Below are 23,749 nucleotides of genomic sequence, written 5' to 3'. Positions count from 1 at the left end.
CTCAAATAGCTTTTTTTGTCTGACTTAAAGTCTGCAATGCAAAGATATGGTGTTCACAAGGATATAAAGCAGTAGAAAATCCCTGAAAATACTTGCACTATTCACAATAACATTTCAACGACTATCAAATAGTGATTCTTGTGACAAACAAAACAAAAATTGTCCTAAAGTCAGCATTTAGGCAGTGATCTCAGGCCAAGAATTAAACATGCCAAAATAAATTTGTGTTCTGCATTAACTTGGTGCCTGGGGCATAGTGTGGCTGCACAAGAAAAGCTGGTATGACAAGCCATGGTCTAGATTTTGTGAGCGAGAGACAGAGTTTTATTGAAACTGAGAAGTAAAGAATTTGACTGATCTTACTGACTGATTTCACTGACTTGTCTGAGGAAAATCAGATAAGGATAAAGATGTGCAGAACAAGGTTTGGGATTGTTCACTATGTTACCTCCACAGTCATTATCTTTGAAGGGACTCCTAATTGTGTATTTGGGTGCTGTGCTTGGTAAAGTCTCACTTCGTCTGTGATTGCATAACAGTGTATTGCGTATTATATATAATCGTGTTAACTGTAAAGTTTCCATCTGCCTGAAAAGAAGCTTACAAAGTCCAAAATCAAGAATATCACAAATAATAGTAAGAAGTAAATCATTGCTTTCGAATTTAGTAGAAGTTTTTTTCAGCTTTTCGAAAGGTACCTAACTAATGTGTGTGTGTTTGTGTGTATATGCCCATGTTGTATTAATCTGCCTGTTCCTTTAAATATTATGTGCCATTTCAGTTGTTTAACTCCTCTGGCCACATTTCTGTGCTTGCCTATAATGGAGGCGAGTGAAAAGCTTATCCTCCAGACATTTTTTTACACTGGGGAAAATAAATTACTTCGTATTTAAGTCGATACTTCACGCATATATGCTTGGGCTCCCTGCTGGCATGGGTGTTAAGTTTTCATTTTATTTAATTTCAGCTAGATGTAGATCACTTAAGCAGTTCAACACTACAGATGTACACATTTCTGTTTTGTCTTCTTTATCTTCAAGATTTAAACTCCAGTGTGCTTTCTTATGTGCATTATCTTCAAAAGGTTGGCAACACCCCAGCTGGAGCTTCGCTGTCATAATGACTTTGGTCAGTGTGCTTAAAATACTCCTCTGAAAAAGCCGCCTCAGTGGAAAAAAAGACTGCATGAAAATGAAAGTATTACATTCCATTAAATGAGTAGTTTTTTAAAATCCCTAAGAGTGCCTTCCCAGATTAAGCTTGTCCAGTTTATTTAAACATTTCATTAATTATGCAGCTGTTTAAGCTCATAACTCAAAGTGAAGTAATATGAATACACACAGCTGCCTTGGTTTTTGTTGATTTCTTTTAGGCAGATGGCATTGACACTTTTAGTTTTCTCCTAGAATGTAGTATATTTGAAGGCAAGCAGTGTCTTGTGAAACACTAAAGCTGTTGTCTTAAAAGGGAGGGGAGATTTGTTTCAGCGTCTGGAAGTGTTACACACCAGCCTTGGAATTTTAAACAGAGACCACACTGGTGCTGCCAATAATGTCAATACGCTCCTTTGTAGAAAATTAGATTGGCAGTTAATTTGACTCCGGTGTGCTCAATATTTCTTCACAGATAATTAAAATGAGGGGAAAAATAAGCTACGTAGGTGTATTTTCTTAATTTCTGTCAGTGTGTCAAGGAATTTTGTATTTGCCATTTCACGCATATTTTACAGTGTATTTTGCATCTGACATGTTCGTGATGACTAATGACACCGGGCCTCATTCAGATTCTTTCATTTAATCTAAAATTAATTAAATAAATATTGTTTAACAAATTTATAATATTAACCATTAAATAAATATAAATAGAATTATTTATTTATTATTTTCTGGGAGACAATGCAAGTTTCAACGATGATTATTCAGTGTTTTTATTTCTTTAGTAAATAAGGCTGTACAAGAATTGGTTTTCAAAATGATCAACACATACAGTTTTTATTTATATGCATACATGAAGCCACAGAGCACAGTGTCACATTAAAAAGGGAAAACAGAATTAAATATAGCTAAGTGCTGTTTGTTTTCTGTTTTTTAGGGGGAATGAATTGTCAGTCTTATGATACACGTCTGCACGATCAGATATGGTTGTTTAATAACTGATTAAACTCCAAAGATTATTTATTTTATAGCTTATTTTTTTACTTTAAATGCACATAAACTAGCATACAGTAATAAAATAAGGAGTAGAAGGCAAACATAAAAGCGTCTATAATCTAATATGCATTAGAGATTATAGAGACTTCTGTGTGTGCACTGTCAATGTATGCTAATCAAAAACATAATTAGGAAATTCTTTTTTTAAATTATCTGTAACTAAGGAGCTTCAGACATTTTCAATGCCTATTAGTTACTTTTAAAATCCTACTTTCCATTGTTTTTCACCTGGACACAAAAAACTTCCCCTGATTCCTCTTGTTTCCTGAACAGACGATTTGGAAAAGTCCTCATATCACTCGCGTTTTCTTTACAAAGCAGGTCCCTTTTAGTATTAATCTAATGTAATCAAGGTGAAATCAAGATTAGAACTAAGGGAGTCTGTAGAGGAGTGGGGTCCTACAACCAAAATAAGTTAAGGAATCCTCTAAAGGAAAGAGATTTAGAGTGATTTTCACTAAATAAGAGTATACATTTCTGTCAAACTTAATGCCTTAACATGAAATGGTGAAATTGACCTCTAGTCTCATTTTTTTGTCACTGTCCAAATTAGATTTTTTCTCCAGAAAACAGTCTTAAGGTATACAGGGTTTGCCAGTTTTATCTGTCATTCTACAGTAAGAGAATGACCACAGGCCTTATGGCACAGTAGAGTCTCATAAAGTACGGGCCTCTTCACTGAAGTGATACTCCACCTAAATCTGTCTTTTTAGTATGAAATACCCAACCCCTAGGGGCTTGAAGTGGCTTCCAGAAAACAGCAGTTGTCAGTTTGATTTTATGTCTCTATGAATTTCACTAGTGACAAGGACCATAAACATTTTCTTCATCTGCTTTACACCACTTAAACATTTTTTTTCCTGACAATGTGTCTTGTTTGCACTGGCCCTCACATTAAGAAGTATGTTCCTGCTGTACACTAAATATGATAAGCTGCTTTAAAATGTTACATTTGCTTAATTAACGTTGATACCAGCAGGGGTTGTCATGTCCCATTTTCTGCTCCTTGCAGAATCCACTTAAATTACTGCACATTAAAATGAAACAGGAAACAAGCTCACACAGAAATACGCATCAACACTTCACAAGTATATACATTTCTGTGGCAAATCTTCTCCGATGAAGTAAGCACAGTGTGGTTTTTAAATTTTTTTTCACAATGAAGTGGCCATTTTATGACTTTCAGGAAGAATGCCATCAAAAGGTTCTTGTAAGACTGTCATGCTATAAAGTCATGATGACACGCACATTAATAACTTGTGCAGGTCCTTTGTTGTTGTTTTTTTGTCCATGCCCAGTCTTTTTGAGCACCTGTTCTGTCTTGTTTGCTTCATGAGAGAAGGGTTTTGTGTTTAGAGTAAACCATCCTGTGGTGTGGCTGAGAGCTGGCTAACTGTCACCTCTCTGTAAGAGGATCCAGTCAGGATGCAGGCAGTCCTTAGGGGTGTGGTCACGTTACACGCTGCTGCATTCTCAGTGCAGTGCAGACACCCCCCGTAGCTCTCGTGCTGTCCGTTTGAGAATCTCGTGGAGATGCTCGCGTCCTTGCAGCGCTGTGAGGTTGATCCAAAATGTTCTTTTGGATCTGACTGGGGACTACCCCTGTAGATCATCTGTCGCAACATAGATGTGTCTCTGTAGAGACACTCGCGAAAGTTGGGCTTACACAGCAGGTAGACCATAGGGTTGTAGATAGTTGAAGACTTGGCGAACACTGCAGCAAGGGCGAATGCATCAGGAGGAACCCGCGTGGCATCTCCGAAAGCAGCCCACATGGCCACGGCAGCATATGGGCTCCAGGCACCCAGGAAACCTATACATACTGCTACTGAAAGCTATGGAGGAGACATTCACACACACATGCAGTCACTCGTACATGGATACACCACAACAACATGACATGCAGAAGATTTATTTAGTGTCATACCAAAGTATCAACCATAAATGGTGTAAATACACTCACAAATAGCTACATATGCATGAGAAGACTCTGTAAACATAAAGCAAGTTGTCAGCAAAGCATTTTTATAAGATTTGAATAATTTACTGCCTCATATACTCAAATCCTGTCAACTGCAAAACCTGACGTCAGTGATGCTGAAGCGACACACTCAAATCCTCTGACCTTGACAATGAGAGCGTGTGCATTGGTGGTCTTGGTCTGTGGTGACACATGCTGCTGGACGGCCTGCCGTGACCCGCGCACTGTCAGCAGAATGAAAGTGTAGGAGAGAAAGATGACAGTGCAGGGCAGTGCGTAGCAAAAGACGAAAAGGCAGACAATGTAAGACATAGCTGAAAGCTCGTGGTTGGGTGCATGCCAGTCAATGCAGCAGGCTGTGCCGTAAGGTTCAGAACTGTAATGTCCCCACTGTACCAAGGGCCCTACAGCAAACACAGATGCATAACACCACACTCCAACCACCAGGAGGCAGGCATGTGACGAGGAGAACTTGTTACCTGATCAGACAGGAGATAGAAAAAGAGGCTTTGCAGTTATTGTGGCACTTTTCTCAAACGTCACGCTGTTCAGGTTTGTGATCAAATCTGTCACCATGATAGGTTATTATCCCCTCACCATGGTTGGGGAAGCAGACTTTAAGGCAGCACACAAAGGAGAGGGCTGTGAGGTTGGTCAAGCTGCATAGACCAAACAGTACTCCACATGTAGCATAGAGTTGACAGATGGTTTCTCCAAACAGCCACCTGTATACACAGACAAGGGAAATGTGATGGAGACTAGGGCTGCAACTAACAATCATTTTAATTATCAATTAATCTGCTGATTATTTTCTTCTTCTCTTTACATACAATGTCAGGAAATAGTAAAAACAAAAGTGCCCATCTCAATTTTCTTAAAGCCCAAGGTGACCTCAGTTTGTCCGAGCTGAAGATATTTGGTTTACAGTGATATATAAAACAGTAATTCATTATCAAAAGTAGTTGCCGTCGTAGTTAATAGATACATTAAGCAGCAGTTAATGAATTGGTGACTGAGAAATTAATTTGACGAGATGGGAGAAATAAAGTATATGAGGGTAATATTATACCTGTGTGAAAAAGCTGATGGTATTGCCAATGGGAATAAAGAGAGCGTCATCCCAAGGTCACTGATGGAGAGATTGATGATGAAGAACTCAGCTGGCTTTAAGGTCGACCGCTTGTGATATGCAACAAGTAGCAGAATGCAGTTTCCCATGAGGGACAGTATACCTGTGTTTAAAGACATAAGAGAAAAAAGAGAGAGATTGGTCTGGACTAGTGAAGATTTGTCATGCGTGCATGATGTCAGTGAAGGATCGCCACAGCAGAGATGTGCTTGTTGTGTGGGACTTACAAAAGACACTGTAGAGGGAACCCATGAGGATGTCATGCTCCTTGGACATGGTGGAGGCAAACACAGCAGATGTGTTTGAAGCATTTCCCATCTAGAATGTTATTAATACACACTGGAGTTAATTGTAAATAATGAGGTGATTGAATAATTTAAACAAACTTGATACTCCACAGATGTAAGCTTGGCTTGAAACACTTTTTTTGTTGGAGGAGTGTTCAGTTACAGCAGCAAAAACAATATCCTCACTGCCTGGGCTCAATATTTGAAACCAGATGAACATTTCTCCATTTTTTTCTATCTGTTGTCTACACTGCAAGCTTTCTTACTGTCTTAGTTACACAATATTTCCTGCCTACAGAACCAGAAATAGATGAAAAATGTTTTTTAATAAAAATAATCCTGAGCAAAAGATGAGGACAAATCATATTAAATAGAAATATACAAAGCTGCATTGACAGATGGTGGGAAAAATTTAAATATTGTGCCTTTCAGGATTTACAACAGGAGTATGGGATGAGAGATTGAGAGCTAAATTTAGATTAAGATAACATGTGCTCAAATTTGCTAGGAAATTTTTTTTATTACAATATTGTCCCCAGCTTACACATGTTACAATTACGCACACATGCATACACACAAATCTGGTTCAGACCTTTTTATACACAGATTATGGTTTTAATAAATAAGAGGTTTTAACAGTATCTTCTCAGCATCAGTCAAAGGCATGTCAGAAGCACTCAGACTCATTATCTAGCCAATCAGTACCTTTTTGCTCACAAATCCACAAAAAAAGATGAACCCTATTCAGTACATCAGTTTGGTTGATAGGAGAATGACAAATAAAATGGAAATCAGTAAGGAAAGCACCGTGCAGGGACACTGAAGCAGTGCTTTGAGTGCTATCAGGGATGATGCAGAGGCAACATTGACTCTGAAGGACTTCAGCAATCACAGAGGATAAAGAACAAGGTTTCATTACTATGCAAGTCAGCACACCAGTCAATGACGAAATGTCCAGTCGGTCTGAGTAGAGGAGACTCGGCAGACTCGACAGAAGTTCCAGCAAGTTTCAGCTAGAATTAGAATATCGTGGAAAAGTTCATTGTGAGCACCAGAACCAGACTGAGAGATTAAAGGCTCAGGAAACCTTTGCAGGTGTTTTGAGTTAATTAGCTGATTAGATTGAATTAGAGCTCTTCTCAGGGTGACATTTCTGTGTAATAAATTCTTTATTTTAAAGTTCTAATGCATCTAAAGATACTGTAGTTTAGATTTACGTGAGCTGTAAGCTGTAATCATCAAGATTTAAAAAAAAAATAATAGATGGATGAAAGTTTCACTATTTGAATTAAATTACGGAAGATAAGTTTTCCACCATATTTAAATTTTTTTAGATGCATCTTACATTTTTTCTAATATTACTGTAAATTACAGATTTAAACTAATGTATACACATTTGCCAGTTTCTTATGTTCACATATAGCTAAAACGAATGCAGTCCATTTCGACAGTCCTGCAATAAACCCTCTTTTTATGAAGTTCATAATATTTGGTCTATGTTGAAACTTTTTTAGAGGTGTTGATTCAGCTTTCTTTTTGGAGTTTGTGCATTACACATAGAGGTATTTCTGTTATTTCTTCTCCCCTCATTGATGTAAATAGAAAAATGATGGAAACACCTTTCTAGCTATATTATCTAAAAAAAACTGGCCTTCGGAGTTAATAGCAAAATATAGAATTTAGAAAGTCACTTAAGTCAAGTCTAGACTTTGCCTAGACTTCTAATATGTGGTTTTCTGCATAAGTCATACTTATGCTCAAGTCAGTATTAAAGGGCCCTCTGAAATCTATTTTAGTTTTTACCAGATTCCATTTAATTTTTACCCAAGTTCTGTTTTGTATCTTGCAAATATGCATATAGATATTCAAATGTATGTGCAATTATTTATGAGGACAATTCACAATAAATGCATTGCAGCAGCAACAAATGTACTGTGAATTGTCCCCTATTAGGTTATTACTTGGCTACTAATAATTTCTTCTCACAGGTCTTCTGCAGGACAGCCTCCATATGCTGCTTGAACACACAGTAATAAGTGGTTCTGATGGAGGCTACGCTTTTCTAATGGGATATCTGACTTTGCCCATACAGTCACTAAGTCTTCAATGAGTTTGTGTCTTGCACCTGCTGATGTGGTTGCATTTCTGAGAGTTTGTTGAATTTATGAGCTCTTGGTAGCAACTCTCTTCGATATGAAACACTGTGAAACACTGGTAACAGAGAGCAGAGGACAAAAGCAGCATGCCCATAAATTACACCAAAACACAGCAGCATAATTTTTTTTCTGAACATTTGGCTTAAGTGCTGTGAAAAATATGTTTCTAATGCTAAATAAAACCCCAACTTTTATAGATTGCACCCCCATTTTGGCAGATTGCACGATATTCCGCGTTTTACTGTTGATTCCATTTTTATTATTAAATACCGTAATTCAATCCGTGTTTTCTGCATCACGGAAATCATCACCCTAGATCAGGACCCTAGTTTTATAAATGAAGCTCCTGATCCTTAAGCACCAGCACATTCATCAAGCCTAAGTGAGCAGTATCTCCCTTGATTTTCTTCTTCAAATCCCTTACTGTTTAATTATGAAAGCAGTTACTGAACACGTTACTGAACACAAGTATTGAATTTAATCATTGTTGTTTAATTTAACAAATGAACGCCCTAAAGTGCCTCTCATCAACAATAACACAGACACACTGTACTGTATATGTGACATTACTATCAAATATGTCTCTAGACTCTGGACTCACTTATGTAACCAGAGGAAGACCCTCAGCCACGTGAGTGTGAAAGCAGGAGGTGGACAGAAAGAGCTGGGGAGAGCTTAACCAGCTGAACCCTGCCTTTGGTTCGCTGTGACAGATTGAGTATTTTGAGACTGGCTGAGCTGTTACACTACTGTTATCATGTCTCTGAGTCTGGCTGAATAACTCTCTTGTTCAATTGGAATGCCTTTGGGACAGGAACATCGACCTCCAGATGATGATGTAGGGGGTAAACCATATATCGCCTGCTGACCTGGCTTATTTACCCCATTATGTCATTTTGATGCACATTTGCTCTCACGCGCTGACCTATTTGAACACATTTGCTGTCTCTGTGGAGACATTTTGACTGCAAAATATGAGGAAAAGATTTGTATTGGTCTATCTGCAGTTTACCGCTTTTGTCTGCTTGACAAGTAATCTCTGAGTTTGTGACAAGTTTCCCTGCTCCATGTAATCAAAATTGCGGGATTCATATGATGTCACTGAAAAAAGCTTTTAGATGTCTGTGGTCAGAGGAGATAAGTAGCCATTTAAAGACTGACCGTTGTGTTTAGGATGCAACTGGAAAGAGACCACACGCATGAGCTCATGAGCAGTGACTATTACAATGTCTGCATGGTTCTCATTGTTATTACCTGACATTGCCTTTCCTTCAGCCCACACGTTTTTCACCATTTACATAAAATAATGATGGCATTAGTATCTTGGCATCATCGTCGTGATGTTACATTCACACCCAGCCCTCGGTGTTTGTACCTATGACATTATTAATCATAAAATAATTGTGTAGTGTCACACTGTATCGTGTATGCTTGAGATGATTGGTCTGCCTTGTCCCTTGTGCCATTTTTCTAGTGTAGAGCTTGTTTTATAGCACAGTTGGATGCAAATGTCCACATAAGGGCTGCAACTAATGATCACAATTTTGCAGATCCCAAAGTAACGTCATCAAATATTGTGCACCCATTAGGCAAAAACCCAAAGACATTTCATTTACAATCATAAATGACAAAGGAAAGAATCAAATATTTAAATAAAAATTAAAATATTTACATGCTTAGCTGAAACCACCAAACATATGTCATTTTGGCTTGAAAGATGCTTGAAACAATTAAGTAAATAGTTGGCAATTGATTTTTCTTTCAGTCGACTAATCATTGCAGCTGTAGGACACATTTTTGTGTACAAACTATTTGTATCATCAGTGTTATGAAGCTTGTGATTCACTGCCTGGTGCAATATTGAAACGCAAACCTTCACTTCAACATGTGACACACAGTGTGCTGTGCGGCTCATCCACTGAGACGTTTTTGAGATTGAAGTGGACTGTATTCACCCTTGCTGTGTGTAACTGCCTCCTTATCTGAGAGTGACTAACAGTGACAAGTGGATGCCATCACAGTACAATATTTACACCGTGTTTCAGCAGTGTGACAAAGAAGCAAGTCTGTCAGACACTGTAGGGCATGCTGAGGACTGTAGAGAATGATCACGTGATGTGCAGATAACATAATGTGTTTAGGATTTCCTACATTGCAGTGTATTAATCTGACCATGGACAATACTGAACTATTCAAGCCTGCTAATAGTTCACTCACACTTTAATTTTGTTTTCGGCTTTTTGCACAATAATCTTTAACATGCGGCTTTGCCTTGTAGCAAATTTGAATCTGAGCATAACAGTAAATAGATTTGCAGTTTATAATCAACTTTGAAGCTTTAAAGCAGAGAGAAGGATTAAAAACTATTTGTAATTGCAGACTTTTTCCCTGTTTTTTCTTGTGGCAGGATTTGATCATAGGGCAGTGGTGGCACAGATTCAGTTTCAGAGATTGGGGACTATTTTATCATCCAGTTGGTATGGAGAAAATTCATCTTGAAAGGTCTGATGCAAACAAAATAAACAATGACCTTTTGAAGTCTCTTTAAACTTAATTGGATCACTTTTCATTGGATGCTCAATAAACAATCAGACTTCCTAATATAGGGTATCTATAATATCTGATGTTTATAAGGCTTTAAAATGCTGCTGCTTCATTTTTCTCTGAACCCCCGATCTCCATGCCTATGGGAAGGACAGCAGCCGCAAAGAATGAAAAATAAATAAATAAATACGATTCTGCCACCCTAGTAACAACAACACTCTACCACAACTGCTTCCTCTTCATGACACAAACATATTACATAACCACAGTCTGATTGAGAATGGGAAAGCAAACATTTCTGTGTCAATGATGGCTAAATGTCCTGCGTCAGACAGCTGTTTTTTGTTATTTGCCTTTGACTCTGATCCTCAGTTGAAGGTCATTCACTTGGTTTATCTTGTTGTGTCCAATAGAAAGACATCGTACTGTGGCATCAAAATCTGAACATATTGATTCTCTGTTGTGAGGCTAGAGGGAGAACCCACAAACAAATGAATCATCAACTCACATGCTATATGTCTGTGCAGGAAACAACCATAGGCGATTCATACATGCAGTTTATATAGATGTAGATGTAGACATATATATATGTATAGCTATCTATCTATATATCTCTAGAGATATATCTAGAGATATATAGATATATATATGACAAAATTATAAAGAAAAACTGAGAGGGACGTCAGTGACCAACTTGGCTGTGATGACTGAGCCTTCATTTCATCAGCATTATAGCCAGTACAGTTCCTTTTCATTTTCTTGAGTCTGTATTTGAAAGTTGACTGAATGTCCTTCAGTCAATACCCTTTTAAGACACCAAGATGTTATCATTTTAGAGGGAGAATTGTAAGATAACAACCACCATCAGTCATGATTATCAACCAGACTGTTGCACAGAAAATAAAAGTAAAGAAATATCCTATCTGCTTCTATATCTCATTATCCATTGCTAGTAAACACTGAACAACATCAGCAAAAATTGGAAGATCAAATAAGTGCGTCATCGACAATGATCCCGCTTTTTGTTATTGTCCAATCTCTTTTTGTCTTGCACTGGAAACAGAAAAGACACACCACTGCTGTGCTGCTTACCTTCCAGGGAGGAATGGTTTGTCCTCAGTTAAACTCATGGAGGCCAGGTGGAGAGCAGCACACAGAGGAGAGGAGCTTGGCCAGCCACCGACAGGGAGGCAGAGAGGATGGACAGACAGAGAGGGAGAGACAGAGAGAGAGAGAGAGAGAGAGAGAGAGAGAGCGAGGGAGGAGCACACTGAAGCTCACATTGAAGTGACCGGTTAAGGTATTCTCCTCCTCTTCAGTGAGACACACACCACACACACACCTGCATCTGGCCAGGTCATTCTCTCATACAGCATATGCATTCATCATCATTGTGGAGATGCACTGAACGAAAAGCCCACAGTGACGGCAGGCCAGCCAGAGAGAGAGAGAGAGAGAGAGAGAGAGAGGGAGAGAGAGAGAGGGAGGGGGGGATCAGAATAATACTGTGCCAAGCTCTCAGTGTCACTAACGACTCAAAGTAACACTCCACACCCTCTCTCCATCCTTACTCGCAACGTTCCCCTTACACTTTTATTTGTTTCAACATTTTTATTTGTTGATTATTCATTTTCTTTACACATACAAATCATGTAAATGAATCATGCATGAAAGGTGGATTTTCCCAAATTACTTACCACATCACACTCATACACAGCGGCTCATTTCTGCATCGGCACAACGGCTGTTGACTTTAAATGTATATGTATGGATGAAACAATGTCAAGGTGGATTTTGATCCTTTTTAACATTTGAAGGATTTTCTCTCTGAATATCAAATCATTTTAATAGAATATTAATGTTGCAGGATGTGCCCAATTTAAGATGAAAGCCAGAGTGAGAAAAATTATTGTAATTTCTTGTCGCGTGACAGGAATCTTAGACAACTTATGACCACCTTTGATCATGGTCCTAATTGTTCATAGTGAAGAAATGAAGCTGCAGCATCTCTTCACGATTGTGCTCAGTGACTGCCTGTTGTTACTGTGCTAATTAATGATTACGTTTGAATGCATTGAGAAGTACAAAATGTTTGATGCATAATTTGCGACTGGAATTCTTTTAGGTGACTGACTTAATTCAAAGGTCCAAACTGAATGTGATAGCCACTTAAGAAAATATAGTGTCGTCCTTGGTCACACAGTAAATCCAGTGCTGTTAGGGAGCATTTGAACTACACCTGAAGCGCTGTGTCATCCTTCTTTATCATACCTACCCATGGTGTTTGCTTGGACCAGCACTGCTCGCAGACTTTTAGTCATGGAAAGCTGCTTAAGGGAGCGCGAGCATGCTTGCTGAGCTGTGCCGAGGCTAGAGGGCTGTCAGAAGGCTGTAAAGAGCAGTGCTGTCATATTAATACCTCTGACACGTTTCGATTAACTTAGTGTCACAGCCAGCAGCCCGCTGTAGTATGACATTGGAGATGACAGTAGGAAGGATATTCAGAATGAGAGGAAATTATGATAGATCAAGTTGAACATAAGTGAAACTATCCATCAGAAAATAAAGACTAAAGAAGCAAGTTAGGCCCATCAGTTTGGCCCAGACTAAAATATCAACTATTTGATGGATTGCCATAAAATGTGGTACAGATATTCATGATCCCGAAAGAATGAATCCTAATAAACTTCGGTGAGCCCCTGACAATTCCCCTAGCGCCACCAGCAGGTCAAAGTTTTCACTTAATCTGTGAAATATCTCAACATTTACTGCATGGATTGGCGCAACATTTGGTACAGATATCCATAGTGCTCAGACTACCCTGATGACCTTTGTTGATCCCCTTACTTTTCTTCTTGTGCCACCATGAGGTTGACATTTGGGGTTTTGAGTGAAATTTAACAACTGTTGGATGAATTGCCATGTCATTTTGTACAGATATTCATGCCCCACTTAGATAAATGATAATAACTTTTCATCCAGAGCCATCATTCGAATTTATATAAAAAAATACTTTGTTTTATGACCAAATATGTGCTAAACTAATGGCCATCAGCAGGTGTACAGCCTCACAGGGCTGCTAGCATGGCTGTAGACTCAGGAACCTATTTTTATGGTGCACTCTGATCATTTGGTATTAGCCTGCCCTTGAAAATCGCTTTGCCTGTCTGTGCAGTATTTCGGGGCTAAGTGTAGAGCACATGGTGCATGTTTGATGTGTGAATGCGCAAAACCTGAATAAATTGTTTTAATTAAACATTCCCAAGCCGGTGGATGCCAGTGGCAAATCAATCTGCATTTATCTGTAAATTAGTATGAGTGATTCTTACAGTATCTGCTGCACAGAGCTGCTTCATACTGTATGAAGAAAACCTTCTCCTTCAGTTCATTATATCCTTGCAGCCATGTGAAGCCAGCCGGACGTATTCATTAGTAAGTCTACAACATCTGAGTGGAGATGTGCTGCACCAGAGCGCATTGCCATTACACACAGCTGTCTTAAAAATAATTTACAAAACAGACTGTATTCTGCCTGTAATAATAATAAATAATAATAATTCATTGTTATCTGTTTTTATTTTGAAATGCATTACACTGCAGAATCATATTTTAAGATATGAAAGCGACTTACTTACTTACTTGCTACATGTAAGCGGTCGCACGCCTCTGGAGCAACTAGGGCTTAAGTGTCTTGCTCAGGGACACAATGGTGGATGGGTCACAGTGGGGGATTGAAGCCGGTTTCTCAAACCAAAGGACCATTGCGCCACCCCTCAATTAATTGCAATGGGAGCGCCGCGTTTTTACGAGCTAGTAAAAACGCCAGGAGCGTGACGAGGCGCTGAGCGTTTTTTTCCGGTCGCAGAGAGTTGAAAAATGTTCACCTTTGGGAAAAACGCTGCGCTCGTCACTGTCACTTTTTACCCAGCCGTCCAATCACAGTGCAGGAGGGGCGGGAAAAACACCGCACTGTAGCAACGGTTACTATCCTGGAACAGGGCTTCATCCAGCCTGAGCTCTTGGACCAAACGTGGTACTCGCCGAGATGTTTCCTCGTCCACAAAATCTCATGAACCCGCATACAGCGAGTCCATCGTCTCTCTCTACCTGCTTCAGCCTTCTCTTCATACAGAGCAACTCTACTCTGTGATGACATTTTTACATCCAGTAAAGTTAGGAAGAAATATTTGCAACTACGGATTTTATGTGTCATATAGCAACCAAGCAGTGGGAAAAAACGCTGCACCTCAAAATCGCACCCTTGCGCTCCCAGCTAGGCGATTTCAGAACAGCAGCTGGTGTTTTTAGCTGGCAAAAAACACTTTGGTGGACAGGGGCCCATAAGTGTACAGACATGAAAGTGAAAACTCGATTTTCTCATCTAACAATTGGCAAACAACAAGAAGTGTATTTGCTAAAATGTGAATGTATTCTTTTCACTTTAATATGTCAATGTTTTTCTGTCTTTCATTTCATTTAACACTAAACGTTGTTTTATGAAGCTGAAAGAACCTTCCTTTTTACCTTTTGATTATGAGTCCCAATATATATAAAAGAAACATTCAAAGTTGCATTCAAATGCACATGTTCCTACACCTATGTGATTTACATAAGATAAATTATTCGGTACAGACATGTATAGAACTCATCTAGAAGACCTTTGTGCACTTCCTTTTCAAAATAAAATCATCATTGGCATGAATTCATTTTAATCCTTTATTAATCCTTGTTTGTGTTAATAATCTACACTCCAGTATAGGCACTTAGCTCTGACAAGAATCCATTTTTAGTGAGTGACAGCTGAGACATAAAGAAGTGTTTAGAGAAAGACTCGTCATTTCTTATCTTATTGGCACAAGAAAAGCTAGTTTAGGAAATGAGTGCTGTGTTTCCAGTATAGTATCCCTACATCTTATGTATTTAATTTATTTAAAACATTCATGATTCTAAATTTGACAATGTTTTGTAAGCGTGAGTTTTTATGAGTACAACTTTTCAACAATAACCTGTTCAGTATAGAGGACAAAAGCTCCAGTTCAACTTTGCAGATTATAGCTTCTTGAAAAATGTAAAATCTTGGAAGAAGCTCTGAGTCCTCGATTTAAGGACTTCTTAAATTCCTTGTATGACAGCCAACTGTACTGAACACTGTCTGTTCTCTGACCATCACTTTAATAAGGACAAACACTGTTCTTTCACCTTACGCTTCTACATAGGACATTATATAGGATGATTCATGTTTTAGGTCACTGCAGCCCTCTGTTTACTCAAATATCCTTTGTCCTCTGTCTTTGTGCCAGCTTTGCCTTTTGTGATTTTGGTGCATGCCCTGGCCACTGCGAGTTGAGCAGGGAGCATTACTCAGTATCTGATCCATGATTGAGCAGTGAAGAGACTCTGAGTCAGAGGAGAGAAATTCACCAGAGCCCCCGACTGCCTTTTCTGTCCAGGTGTCTACTTGGAAACAAACAAGATTAATGTGTTGTTGTCTGGGCTTGTGTGAAGTGTGAACTTAAGGGAGGTGTGGGAAGAATACAGAAAAGAAATAAGAGTCAAGTCAAACAATGACAGAAATGAAACTGAGACCTGAAGTAATTTAGGACTTGGGTGGTATTTCTCTTTAATGTCATTCATTTTTATCTTTGTAGTTTTAAGTAATGGAAGAAAAGTAATTTGTAGGTTATGTGTGAAAGGTTTCTTCTGGAAGAAGAGTAATATATATTTCTCCTTCTCACTTTCTGCATGTGTGTGTGCATGAATCTGCATCATTACCTAGGTAAGGTATTTTTTTCTTCCTGCCGTCCTTTCCTCCCCATAGTTATTATTCAGCACATGTCTCAGGCTAAAACGTTTTCACAAGCAATGGACTCATCTCCCACATAGCTGTCATTTTAATGGTTGTTTGTCCAATAGTGAAACAGCTAATATAACATGGGGGGGTTATAAGCAAGGTCACCTATTGCCCTGTTGTAACGTATAATGACAAGTGTGCTCAGACAGCTGGGATAGTAGATTTGTAGCCTAGAGAGAGAGAATAAAATGCAGTCTGCTATACCGAAATGCTCCTTTTCTTTTTGTATCACCTTGGTAATAATGCCAATTTGTAATTTTCTTCATGCAAGCAAGGGTTGTCACCCATTAACAAAATTTTTGGAAGGGAGACTAACATTCATTCTCTCCATGAACATAGCTTCAGTCAAGTAAATCCTCCCGTAGTCCCAAGCAGTCAACAGTAATACATCTCTATTGCTCTCTTGTGGTTTCCCCACCTCTCTGCATCAACACTTCACCTCTAAAATGAAACGTGACTAGTTTCTGAAATTTACAGTTGGTGTTGTTTAGAAATCCAATTCAGACCCAGAGTTGTTAATATAATTTCTTATATGTATCTAACACCTCTTGTGTGAAATATCTGTTAACCAAAAAAGCATGAACAGTAAATAAACTTGTTTATTGGATTGTCAGTACTGAAAAACATTTTATGCATTATTACAAGTAGAATAGAAACTAATCATCAAGAACTGAAGCCATAAAAAACATAATAACTTGTATACTTTTAGTCATAACATATCACAAATCAATACGAAAACTTAAACATGAAAACCTTGTTAAACAATTTTTTAAGCTTTACAGATACAGTACAGTAACACAGGTACAGTTTGCTGCTGTTTATTTCTTTTTCAATCACTGAGGCTTTAAATAATGGTCCATTTAAAGAAACAGTGCAATTATTAGCACCATCATGATTCAATTTCAAGATTCTGTGTTGGTGCAGTCAGAATTAGCTGCCATTTTCATTTTATACTGTAAGCTGACTAAAACCATCCTTATTTCAGTGCAGGTTCAAAACCTTTAGGTTTAACAATTCAAATTATAAGATGGGGTTTTAGTGGACCTCACTACACATGCAGAATATTTATAGTTTTTCATTTATTTTTAAAATCTATTATCCGTATAAACTGTACTAGTTCAAAGTGAAGGTGTCACCCCGTCTCAGCTCCGTGTCCAGCTCTAAAGTCTTTTGTGTTGGCTCTACCTTGGAGGTGTAGTTTTTGAGTTCACTTCTCAGCTCAGCCAGCTGCTGAGCATGGCTAGAGAGAGTTCCATTGACTTGCAGGAGAAGTCCATTTGATTGTCCCTCTAACTCCTCTCTGATTCTCTCCAGGTCCTCTGCCAAGTAATTCAGGCCCTTACACTGGTCCTCCACACTGGAAACACGCCCTCCAAACTCAGTTACCTCTTTCTGGACCCCTATAGCTGTGCTCCGGCAGCCCTGGACCTCCTGAGCTAGCCGTCTCTTCATGTCCTGCAGATCACCCTTAAGTCGGGTCAGTCTGCGCTCACCTGCCCCAAGCATGGAAGCCTGATGTCCAACGAGCTGGACCACACCCCTTATCTGCTGGGCCAGACGAGCCTCTCTTTCATGCCAGGAACTGTTGGTTTTATCCACCTGGTAGACCACTGTCCCCAAGGAATCCTGGAGGCCTCTCAGGGTTTGGTTGACTGAGTGGACATTGAACTTGAGGATTGTGAGCTCTCCCTGGATGGGAGAATCTCCCTCTGCATGTTCCTGCTGGTCCCTGAGGGTCAGACGCCTCAGGATGTTCTGCAGTGTGACATTGAGGCTATTCAAATGATCACCTTGCTTGTCCAGTACCTCCTTCATATTCTGCTCCTTTGCCAGGTTACTTGGTGCAGCAGAGTCTCCCTGGATGGCAGATGGGTTTTGAGGTGAGGAACAGGAAGAGGAGCAGAGAATCTCAAGGGTGCTTAGGTGCTTCCGCACCCTGTCCATATCCACCTCCAGTCTGCCTCGCAGGGACTCCAGCTCTGTCTCTAGACTGGGAACTGCATGACCCTCTAGCAGTGCAGGGGCAGTGGCATTGCCCAGCTCCTCCAAAGCCGTCAGTAAACGACCTTCCAGAGCCCTCAACTGACCCTCCATTCTGGCCTCCAGGCCCTGTCCTGTCTCAGCTCTGTCTGGGACACCACCTCTCCCTACAGACTGATCATTTTTGATTTGCCCAGTCTGGTTGAGCTTGGCTTCCACATACCCCAACCGCCCCTCCAGCATTCCCTCTATGTGGTCCTTGTGTCCACCCAGCTCCAATCTCAGGTGACCCTGGGACTGGTTGAGGCCTGCCACTGATGTTTCCAGCAGCTGCACCCTTTCAAACAGTCCACTTACTCTACCACAGCAGCTTTCTGTAGCCTTTAAACTATGGATCTGTGCCTGTAGGTTTCTCAGCTCTGTTCTCAAGGATGTGGCTCTTTCCTCCATAGCATCTTCCATCTGCTCTTGCCTCTCACCTTTCTCCCTCTGACACTGATGAAACACATCCCCAGCTTTCTCTTCGCATCGGCCCTCTGCACTCTCCAAGCGCTTCTCAAACCCACCAAGAATTTCTGTCCTGGCTATACTCAGTTTGTCTTCCATCAACTTCTCCATAGCTCTCTGGTCATTTTCCTCAAAATTGCCAGTGGAGTCTGATACAACTCCCACTGCATTTGTCATCTTCTTCAGTGCTCCATCATGTCCCATCACTGTTGCTTTGAGTTCTTGCAGCTGTGCTGTCTTGGTTTGCAGCTCTGCCCTGAGCTCCTCTACCCTTCTATTCAGATCTGTAAGGCCTGGAAACACATGTCTGCCATCTAGACCCTCTGTCTCAGGGTCTCCTCCAGGAATCTCTACAAACCCTACTGTGGATGGATTGGAGGCTACAGCGGGAGCAGGAACAGGACCGGGGGCAGCAGAGAGCAGAGCAGACAACATCCTGTTGGCATCCTCTCTCAGTGAGGCTCGCAGACTATCTTCCAGTCCATTCACAGTTCCCCTCAGGGTCTCCAGACCCTGGTTTAGACGTTGCACATCCTCCTCCATTCGATATATCCGCACTTCTGTCTCACTGTCGAGAGTCTGGCCTAAAGAGAGAAACAAAGCTGTTAAAATTGGAAAAAACATAGTACACTGTTGTGCTTTGGTGTTTGCTATTTAAATCCAGTTCAAAGGAACATGACAAATCAGTTTTTCCGAGTTCAGTGTGACTCTATTACTTTGTAAGAGAGAAGGTGTAGGCTCTGTTTTTGTCCCCTATCCAGTGTGAACACACAATATAGTAAAACACAGTTAGCATTTGGACACACCTATGGTCTCACCCTCAGGCTGTTCACCACCAGACAGAGGAGGAGGAATTTCCTCTGGTATATGTTCCTCAGTTCCTTGGCTTTGGTCATGGTCATGTTCTTGGTTGTGCTCTGTGAGATGTGGTTCCTGGTGTTCTGGCATTGGCTCTGGCTCTGGCGAATAAGGCTCAAAAGAGGTGTCTGGGAAGGAGGAGGACCCTGGAGGCCCAAAGTGACGCGTTGGGTAATTGTTGAAACTGCCAATGGAAGGTCCTTTGGGTTGACTCCATGGGTTGGCCTTCACAACAGTGTTAATAGGTGGGCCCTTGAACATGGGACCCTTGAACATGGTACCTTTGTGCTGTGGGCCTTTGAACTGCAGCCCCTTAAACTGTGGGCCTTTCATTGGCGGGCCTTTGAATGGCGGCATCATTTTCATGGGGTGTTGGTAAACTGGATGTCTCTCCATACAGCCATAACCAGAGTACCCGGGACAACAACGCCATTCTAGCTCTGTGACAGTTTTATGTGCCACCTTATAGAGTGGTTTGTACTGCAGACGATACCTGAGGGTGACAACCAACCATTAGTCAGAAACATAAACTTGACTGTGGTCTTTTGTACCCTGAAGTGATGTGAGTCATGTTAAGGCAGATCAAGAACTAAATATTTACTTGACATAATAAGAGCTCTTTACTCACAGCAGAGTTGGACATTTTTGACCCCAGGAACACTTGTTGTACTCAGCTTTTACAAATGGGGCTGCCCCATCCTGCACAGTGAATGACACTGTCTTTTCAATGACATAGGCACAGTGGTTCCTTTCAAAGAGGAGATAAAAGATGAGATTGGACACATTATTATGATTTCTAGTTGGCTTAAAAAATTCAAAACTTTGTCACTCAAAGTAAATTGTGATGTATACTTGATTCCTCATAGCACAAGACAGAGAGAGAGAAATAACTTACTTGTGTCGGCTGGTGGGTTTCCCTTGGTCATGGTGTTGACTGAGCCCAGCTTTATACTGGTTAAACTGGAATGGTCTGTAGAACTTGGTTTCGACCAGTGACAAAAATAGAGTCATGAACACAAAAGGACTCACAGCCATCACAAAATGCATCCTTGAATAGTCACGTGTTAAGTTAAAAGCTCAGTGAAAGCAGTCTTCAAACTGAGGTATAGGTTATAATCACAGAAGAAAAAAGTAGTCCTCCCTCAAAGACAAGTGAATATTCCACTCCAATCACTTGATATGGAAATTGTGCCAGGCTTCTGACAAAAACACACAAACTCAGCAAAATAGCTTAGAAAAGACCTTTTTTGGCTGTGCTGTAAAGCAGAATGCCACCCTGTGAATATTGACCTCAAGCTGGCTGTGGGTGTGGTGAACTGTGTTGGAGTGACAACAGTCCACTGTGAGTTTGGCGGACTACAGATGCCACTAATAGGGCCCCACTGGCACCATCTGCATATCTCCTCCCATTCAACCTCCTTAAAGTAACACCAGAGTGACACTTGAGTAGAGAAGAGAGCCCTCACCATCCTGTGTTATACTGTAGTACTCAGCTTCATAGAAAATCCAGTTTTTATTATACAGCTAGGTTGAAGGCTGCCTTTACCAATAAGGGCAGAGTCTGGCATCCCATGAACTATTTTCCCATGGTTACAGCATCACAGCAAACTGAAGGGGAAATACCACATCACATCCAGGGTGTACAACACCAGGCTTTGTCCCAAAATTTGCCCTATTTGTTATTTTAACATTTTAGCATAATAGCTGAAATAAATAATGATCCAAGATAACAAGCAGATATAGTCAACAATAATTTATTTGTTCTATACAGAGTGAAGAAGACTTACCCTGTATTGTGTACGATCCTTAAGTGTGTAGGCCTTTTCCACAGAAGACATGTTGACATGTCAAAGTAGTAAAGGCAGTGTGTAGTGTGTAACTAATAAAATTAATAATGGCTGAATTCCATTTAGATGCTTTGGTTTCGTGGCTCACTGTCACACTGTCATGACTTACTGGAACACTTAAATTAAGCAGAGACACATGATATGACAAGACAAAATGTCTGCTGTGAAAACGGCCTAAAGGTACATTGGCCGATACTTTGAACTAATGTAGATGAGAAAAGTTACCAAGAACATGGCTCAAAATCATTTTTGATGATGCCAGTGCTCCTTTGTAGCCATGTACAGCTCCCATTCTCTCTAGTTGACCTTAAATCCTCCTGTATCATCATACTCAGAATGACATACAGTAGAGAATATGTCGTTTGTTATTAATGACATAAATTAAGTTGCCGTACAGGCTGTAGGGCTGCAACTAATAATTATTTTCTTGTTGACAATTCTTAAAAAATGCCCATTAGTTTCCTAGAAACCAAAGTGCAGTGGTATTCAGATGGTTAGCAAGTAGCAATACAGCCGTGTTGAAATACTCTGTTACAAGTAAAAGTTCTACATTGAAAAATTAATTAGGTAAAAGTATTAGCGTCAAATAACACTTGAAGTACCAAAAATAAAAGTGCTCATCATGCAGAATGGCCCATGCCAGAAAAATGTTTATTATATTATTGCGTCATCATTATTGATGCATTCATGTGTAAGCATCACTAATGTTCCAGCTGGTAAAGGTGGGGCTAATTATATTACTTCACTACTTTTACCTACTGCCAGGTAGCTTAATCTATAATAATTGTAAGTTGATTTTCTGAATCTGCAAAGTAACTACAAACTAAATAAATGTAGTTTAGTAAAAAGTACTATGGTGAGTAATATTTGCATCCAGAATTTGAAAAAGTATGGTACTTAAAATAAAAGGTAAAGTACTTACAGTAGTTAAATTCTATCACTGTAAAGGTGATGTCTTCAAATGTCTTGTTTTGTCTTATCAAAAGTCCAACACCAAATTATATTTAATTTATGATTTAAAAAAAACAGAGAAGCAGAAAATACACATTTGAGAAGCTGGAACCAGACAATGTTTTGGATTGTGTTTTTTTGATCGATTATCAAAATTATCTAGTATAGTCTCATTTAGTGTGTGCTACTAAACTAGCATATAGAAAATATATAATATTGTATGAAATCTGTATGGGAGTCCACACCTACTGTGACTTTGATGATTGTTGAGGTTATGTGATGTTTGAAGTCTCTAAAGGGAAATCTGTGGAACATCTTGAGCTCTTTTACTTCACACATGCACATTGACACAGTTTAAACCCTGACTTAACAGCAAACCTCCAGGAACAGAAACAAATAAAAATAAATACTGTGTTGAAGGCTGTGACAGTACACACCCTTGCCTGAGTGTGTTGCCCCACAAGCCCACACATTCATTGACAACACAAGTCTTTGTACAGTTGACTGCCCTGAGTGGAGAAAGACACCTGGCAGCTCCACTGTATCACAACGCTTTCCACTTTTAGGCCAATTAGACAGAGCCATGTTTTAGCTGCTTGTTTTCATCACAATCAATTTACTGTAACAATTTTCCAAAAAAAGCCCAGCATTTGCATTTCTAAGTAAAATATGGAATTTGAAGGACAAACTGAATGTACTTGCAACTAAAATCAAAGTCTTTAAATTGAACCTCTACTAAGGTAAATTTTTTAAAAGCTTTAAGCATTTCTGTTTTGGCCTTTTAAAACTGTTGATTACATTTTACTTTTCTTTCCAATATGTTCCTCTATTATACTGGAGAATGCAGGGCAGCCTTAATAAGGATGTCATTCTTTTACAAGGTTAACATTTACCTTAATTGTTATTAGATGGTTCACAGCGATGTCTGTGACTGTGCAGACAATCTGAAGTAAGGTGGGTGAGGATGGAGCAAACATAATGCCACAGTTTCCATCGCTTACACAACATTTTGGTCTATGTTTTATGTGTCTGAGATTTATTAGCATATGCAGTGGTGTACTGTGCTTAGGATTATTTTAAGTTGTTGTACTTCATTATTTCCATTTTATGCTACATTTTACCAATACTCATGTCAGAGGGAAATATGTAGTCCTCTACATTTATCTGACAGCTGTTACAAAGAAAAGCACCTAAAACAATTAAGATTATTAAATACAATATATTGTTAAACAATTTACTACTTGGCCAGTAGTTCCTGACCATTGTGGAATTTGCTGTCTAAAGTTTTGTTTGAGGCCCAAAGAGGTCAAATTAAATAATAATTTGTAAAGGCATGGATTAAATCAAAGTTTAAAAAATTGAATACGCATTTGTGTAGCAGAATTGTTTTTGTTTTTTTTCCTCTCCCCTCAGATTTGGATGTGGACTAAACTAGCTGACTGTACATA

At 39.6% G+C, this 23,749-nt stretch overlaps 2 protein-coding genes across 2 annotated transcripts; both read right to left on the bottom strand.

Annotated features, from left to right (window-relative positions):
* Positions 1-1,911: 1,911 nt before the first annotated feature.
* opn7d (opsin 7, group member d) lies at positions 1,912-11,735 on the bottom strand. Its single transcript, XM_038723696.1, has 6 exons — positions 11,400-11,735; positions 5,548-5,638; positions 5,261-5,423; positions 4,789-4,916; positions 4,336-4,670; positions 1,912-4,045 (listed from the first exon to the last, which is right to left on the bottom strand). The coding sequence occupies exons 2-6, from the start codon at positions 5,636-5,638 to the stop codon at positions 3,563-3,565; spliced, it is 1,200 nt and encodes a 399-aa protein (XP_038579624.1). The 5' UTR covers positions 11,400-11,735; the 3' UTR covers positions 1,912-3,562.
* Positions 11,736-16,808: 5,073 nt separating this feature from the next.
* On the bottom strand, positions 16,809-20,911 carry emilin3a (elastin microfibril interfacer 3a). The gene is made up of 4 exons (XM_038723695.1): positions 20,399-20,911; positions 20,132-20,251; positions 19,452-19,996; positions 16,809-19,229 (listed from the first exon to the last, which is right to left on the bottom strand). The coding sequence occupies exons 1-4, from the start codon at positions 20,548-20,550 to the stop codon at positions 17,272-17,274; spliced, it is 2,775 nt and encodes a 924-aa protein (XP_038579623.1). The 5' UTR covers positions 20,551-20,911; the 3' UTR covers positions 16,809-17,271.
* Positions 20,912-23,749: the final 2,838 nt, after the last annotated feature.

The sequence above is a fragment of the Micropterus salmoides genome, unplaced genomic scaffold (assembly GCF_014851395.1).
Source record: "Micropterus salmoides isolate LMB-PRFRI ecotype aquatic unplaced genomic scaffold, ASM1485139v1 Ms_hic_scaffold_16, whole genome shotgun sequence".
Classification (NCBI taxonomy): Eukaryota; Metazoa; Chordata; class Actinopteri; order Centrarchiformes; family Centrarchidae; genus Micropterus; species Micropterus salmoides.
This window is presented reverse-complemented; position numbering and strand designations above follow the sequence as displayed.

Coding starts and splice junctions, on each gene's coding strand:
- opn7d (XM_038723696.1), bottom strand. CDS start 5,638: ATGGGAAATGCTTCAAACACATCTGCTGTGTTTGCCTCCACCATGTCC. Junction 5,424..5,547: donor TTCCCTCTACAGTGTCTTTT/GTAAGTCCCACA, acceptor CTTTAAACACAG/GTATACTGTCCCTCATGGGA. Junction 4,046..4,335: donor CACACGCTCTCATTGTCAAG/GTCAGAGGATTT, acceptor TCTCCTCCATAG/CTTTCAGTAGCAGTATGTAT.
- emilin3a (XM_038723695.1), bottom strand. CDS start 20,550: ATGCATTTTGTGATGGCTGTGAGTCCTTTTGTGTTCATGACTCTATTT. Junction 20,252..20,398: donor AAACCCACCAGCCGACACAA/GTAAGTTATTTC, acceptor CCTCTTTGAAAG/GAACCACTGTGCCTATGTCA. Junction 19,997..20,131: donor CAAAAATGTCCAACTCTGCT/GTGAGTAAAGAG, acceptor TGTCACCCTCAG/GTATCGTCTGCAGTACAAAC.